General features: G+C 37.7%; 1 protein-coding gene across 5 annotated transcripts in view; it reads left to right on the forward strand.

The window, feature by feature from the left end:
• LOC122633656 (optomotor-blind protein-like) overlaps nt 1-5,000 on the forward strand; it is a 111,668-nt gene that overhangs the window by 48,217 nt on the left and 58,451 nt on the right. For 3 of the 5 annotated variants that reach the window (XM_043821796.1, XM_043821795.1, XM_043821797.1), the window contains exon 4: nt 182-344. In XM_043821796.1, coding sequence (XP_043677731.1) covers nt 182-344 — 163 coding nt within the window. The remainder of the gene's footprint in view (nt 1-181; nt 345-5,000) is intronic. The other 2 variants (XM_043821799.1, XM_043821798.1) reach the window with 1 other exon arrangement.

Below are 5,000 nucleotides of genomic sequence, written 5' to 3' on the forward strand. Positions count from 1 at the left end.
ATGAGGTGTTAATTAATATCGATAATTAATATTGATCGTTTCGCGAGATCTTTAGATCAGATTAATCCTAAATATCTCGCGAAAGATGCTAGATAAAATCTCTGTAGCGTTTATTAACAATTTTTTCCTTTTTTTTTTTTTTTATTTTTCTGTTTGCTGTCGATCGTTTTCGATGGAGCAGCAGGTGGATGGTAGCCGGTAAGGCTGATCCAGAAATGCCGAAGAGAATGTATATTCATCCGGATTCACCTAGCAGTGGCGAACAATGGATGCAGAAAGTCGTGAGCTTCCATAAACTCAAGCTCACGAACAACATCAGCGACAAGCACGGCTTTGTAAGTACTGTACGTAACGCCAACAAAACAATTACTTACTTACTTACTTACTTACTTACTTACTTATTTACTTACTTACTTACTTACTTACTAGATTCTCTACTAGCCTATCGTAATCCTTATTAACTTAAGGCTTCTTGTTTACCGATTTTTTATCTTCCCTCGATCGCATATTTTTATTTTCTTCCACTCGCAAACAAAACAGAAAAGTGGAAAATTATATATATGAACGCTAAAATTTATTTGCTTAGGCACAATATGATAAGTTGCATTTTTATTGCAGTACGTAAGTACCTTATTCGACACTTATTTTCGACTTTAATCGCGAACTTTAAAAATTTGTCCATCGGATCTCTGATTACACTGATCTTTGATTACCAACTTTTAAAAAAAAAAACTTACGAAAAAATTTCAAATTTATGTATATATAAATCGATTTCATATATATGTACATATAAATCGATCGAACGAAAATCGAAGAAAGATCGAAGAAAATGGCTTAGATCGTCGGATCTAGAGACCGATGATCCAAATGAAAAAAAAAAAAAAAAAACAACAAAAAAAAAAAAACAAAAACAAAAAGAAAACTACACACAAAACGCGCTATGGTTGTTCGTAAAGAAAGAAAAGTAACGATTGATAAAAAGAATAATAATAAAAAATCACACACATTACACACACCCACATACAAACACACAGAATGATAGAGAAAAAAAAAAGAGAGAGAAAACGAGACGTATACGTATATAAGCAAAGGCAACAACAACAAAGTTAGCTTGAACGTCGCTCCTGATCAAGCTTACAAGCGCGAGTTGAAAATCTTCCCTACTCGAGATCGAGATAACCGGAGAGGAACGGTGCGTGAAGGAGGTAGGGCGGGACGGGGAATGGGTTGGTGTGTCGACGGGCCAGAGGAATCGAGCAAGAATCGGAATTAATCGAAAGGATCGATCGATCGTGCGGCGCGTCCGGTGGCGTGCCACGAGAATGGAGGAAACCGGCCCTGAGGAGGCGCCTCGAGTAACCGGAAACCGAGCAACGTTGCTCGTCCCGTTTTCTTTCCTATCCTTTTCGATAGAGAAAGAAAGAGAAAGAGAGAGAGAGAGAGAAAGAGAGAAAGAGTAGCGATGAAAGTAAACGAAAGAATGAAAGAAAGAGAGAGAGAGAGAGAGAGAGAGAGAGAGAGGTTACGTCAGGAACGCCAAGCGGCTACGATCGGATTTCCGCAAGGATTCCAACCGCAGAAGAGTAATCCTGGGATTAAGTTATCGCGACGGATTTCGCTGTCAAGTAGTTCTCTCCCTTGTCCTTTTCTTCCTTTATTTTTGTTCCCCCTCTCTTACCGTCTCTATCTATATTTCGTCTCTTCGTCTTTCTTATTCCATCCGCTGCACTTTCCAAGAGAGAAAGAACAACCTTCCTTCTCTTTTATCTCTCTTTACCTCTTGTACGACTCGACGGACTCTATTTTCCATCATTTTCCTCCAAGAAATTTGTCACCCCTTAAAATTTGGCGTCAATGTTGAATACAGCGATCTCTATCGTCGCTCTTCCATTTAATCATTTCTCTCTCTCTCTCTCTCTCTCTCTCTCTCTCTCTCTCGTTGTCATTTTTAGATCATTGCATTTTTTCGCAATTGCATCGCCTTTACTTCGTTACTTCCTTCTCTCTTTTTTCTTTTATAATCATCTCTTCGTCCATTATCTTTCTATCGATAGACAGATAGTTCATCTTTTGTGATTTCTTTTTATAAATTTCATTCTGTAAATTTCTCCCGACATTTTTTACCCCTCCTCTCTCCCTCTCTCTCTCTCTCTCTCCCTTTTTCATATATCTTTAGAAATTTGTATACGCCATCTTCATTCTTTTCTTTTCTCACTTGGAATCTAATCCCGATCGTAAATAATTCTCGGAATCTTTGAATCATCAAAAGTCATTCTCTATCTATATCAAGATAAACACTTTCAGTTTCTAGATCATCGTACGTTTTATATCTATCTCTTTCTTGATATAGTTTAAGCCCCGATTAAAGATCATGTATTTTCTCTCTATCTCCGTTCATCTAACCAGTCTCTTTCTACCTTTCTCTTCTTTTTTTTTTTGCGGTGGTTGAGTCGGCACCCTTTGAAGGATCCTGCATCGCTGGCTCGTGAAATCTAGTCCTTACCCAGGGTCCAGGCTCGGGATATGTCAATGGTTCCCTTGCTTGGTTGCTTGCCTGCCTTGTCGTTTGGTCTTCGTCGTGGTGTGCCAGCAGGCCGACCTTTGTTACGGCCACTCTCCTGCTTTTTTTCTTCTTCCTCTTTCTCCTCCTCCTCCTCTTCCTCCTCCTCGTCCTCCTCTTCTGCTTCTCCTTCTACTTCTTCTTCTGCTTCTTCTTCTTCTCTAGTTTCTTCTGTAGTACAGAAAAAGAGAGGAAGAGTGCGTACGTCTATATACTTGAGAAAGAGAGAAAAAGAGAGAGAGTAGACGAATTGTAGTAGAGTTATACACGCTTCACCTACATCCTGCCCAGAAAAAGCCCAGCTTCTTCTACGTTTACTAGCATCTAGAAGATCAGACAGAGAGAGAAGATGGACGAGACGGAGATCGGATCCAGTTTGTTCACGAACCCAGAAAATGCTCCTCGAAAAATCGTCGAACCCTTTTTTGCCAAGCTAATAGACGAACTATCTCTACCTCTCTCTCTCTTTCTCTCTCTTTCTCTCTGGTTGGTGTTCATTGCTTTTCATATAGAAAGAAAGAGAGAGAGAGAGAGAGAGAGAGAGAGAGAGAGAGACTGACTCAACCCTTCTTTTCCAGATTCCTAGGAGATCCAAAGTGTTCGAGAGAAATAAGACGCATAGTATACCCTTTTGAAATACTTCTTGTCCTTTTCTTTCTTATTTTTATTCTTATATATATATATATCTCTCTCTTTCTCTTTCTATTCCTCTCTCTTTTCTTCTCTCTTCTCTCTTTCTCTTCTTTTTGCTGCTTACAAGCCGACCGAAAGTCTTTCAAGAGCGTGCGCCAACTACTCGTATGAATAAAGTGAGCTAATGTCTTTGCCATAGAAGCCCTTTTCAAGCTAGCTTCTTGCTCCGTTAGATGCTGAGAAAGTGACGTAAATGGGTGTTCATTCTTGACGGCGAAGAATAAACGATTTATCGGGGAGGAGATTTTCTCTTTACTCGAGATCCTCCGGATCAGATCGGTTTCTAAATGCTTTAAGTAAGAAATTAAGTAGTCGAGGGGGAAATAGTTTCTTGGAGATCGATTGAAATCGAAAATACAAGAAAAAAGGAAACTGTTAATTTTCCAGAGTAGATCGTATTTTCGATGTCGAAGATCGTCGATTATTTAAGCGACAAATTTGTTATTATATTCGATACATTCATCTCGTTGTAATTTTTTCTTTTTTCTTTTTTCTTTCTCGCGAAATATTTTACGTTCGACTACGTTGACGATAATTTGAATTCATTTTTGTAGATTCTCTTTTTCTTCTTGCGGTGAATTTTCTGGAAAAAGAAAAAAAAAAAAAAAAAAAAAAGAATTCAAAAAAAAAAAAAGAAAAAAAGAAAAAAATCAAAAAAGAATCATCTACCATCTTTCCTAATCCCGGCGCCAAATTGTTTGATTGTTTGACTTTGACTATGGTTTCCTTGCTCTAAAGGACCTTTTTTCTAACGACGTAGACAACTACAGACGGGTCGAACAGGAAATTAGGACAAACAGAATCGGCCCAGACTATTTCTAATCCCGAATAGTCGTCGGTTTTAGTCTCGAACGTAAGAAGCTTTCTTTTTCTATCTCTCTTTCTCTCTCTCTCTCTCCCGGGAAAATTCAAGGGACAGTAAATAAAAATGAGTGCATTCTGTGCAAACACAGTCGACTACATAGTCTAGGGACTACGTAAATAATAGGAGAAAACTTAGGCTTATGCAGGATGGTTAAGGGATGGGAATGGAAAAGGGACGTTCGATGGAAAAAAGGGATCCTATTGCGCTTCCGTTTAAAAGCGTCAATCCGTTTCTATATTAGCGTGGGAGTTTATCATTGGTTGTGCTTTTTTTCCTTCTCTTTTCATCGTATAATCATCGTAATAATTTTAGAGAAATGTTTGTTTTTATATTAATTAGATTACAACGAATTCGTTGATTCCGGTTTTGCAATTTTCCTTCTTTTTTTCTTTTTTCCTTTTTCCTTATATTTTTTTCTTTCTTTTCTTTTCTTTTCTTTTTTTTTTTTTACAATTTGAAAGTCATCTTGTTATTCTGTTAAATCGTTTGTAATTTATTTATTTCCTTTTACTTTCTTTTTTTCTTTTTTTCTTTTTTTTTTTTTTTTTTTGGTATTTAATTCTTTGTCAGCTTTCTCTCATCGTTAAGATCGACGATTAATGAAGTAGTTCGATTCGAATTTCGTGCTGGTCACTTCTCGCTGTAGGACGTCGTCTTCGTCGTCGTCGTCGTCGTTGTCGTCGTAGTCGATTGACATCGGCTCGAATACCTGAAATACTGGAAATACAGGAATTATGCGCGACCTTTCTCTCTTCTTGGACATCAAACGAGAAGAACTTGTCCTTTCTCTCACTCTCTTTCTTTCCTTAACAAGACCGTCAAAATGGTCGAAAAATCTATCAGAAGGCAACAATTGACAAATTGTAAATTAATTTTTCTATT

This window comes from Vespula pensylvanica, chromosome 13 (genome assembly GCF_014466175.1).
Source record: "Vespula pensylvanica isolate Volc-1 chromosome 13, ASM1446617v1, whole genome shotgun sequence".
NCBI classification, from domain to species: domain Eukaryota; kingdom Metazoa; phylum Arthropoda; class Insecta; order Hymenoptera; family Vespidae; genus Vespula; species Vespula pensylvanica.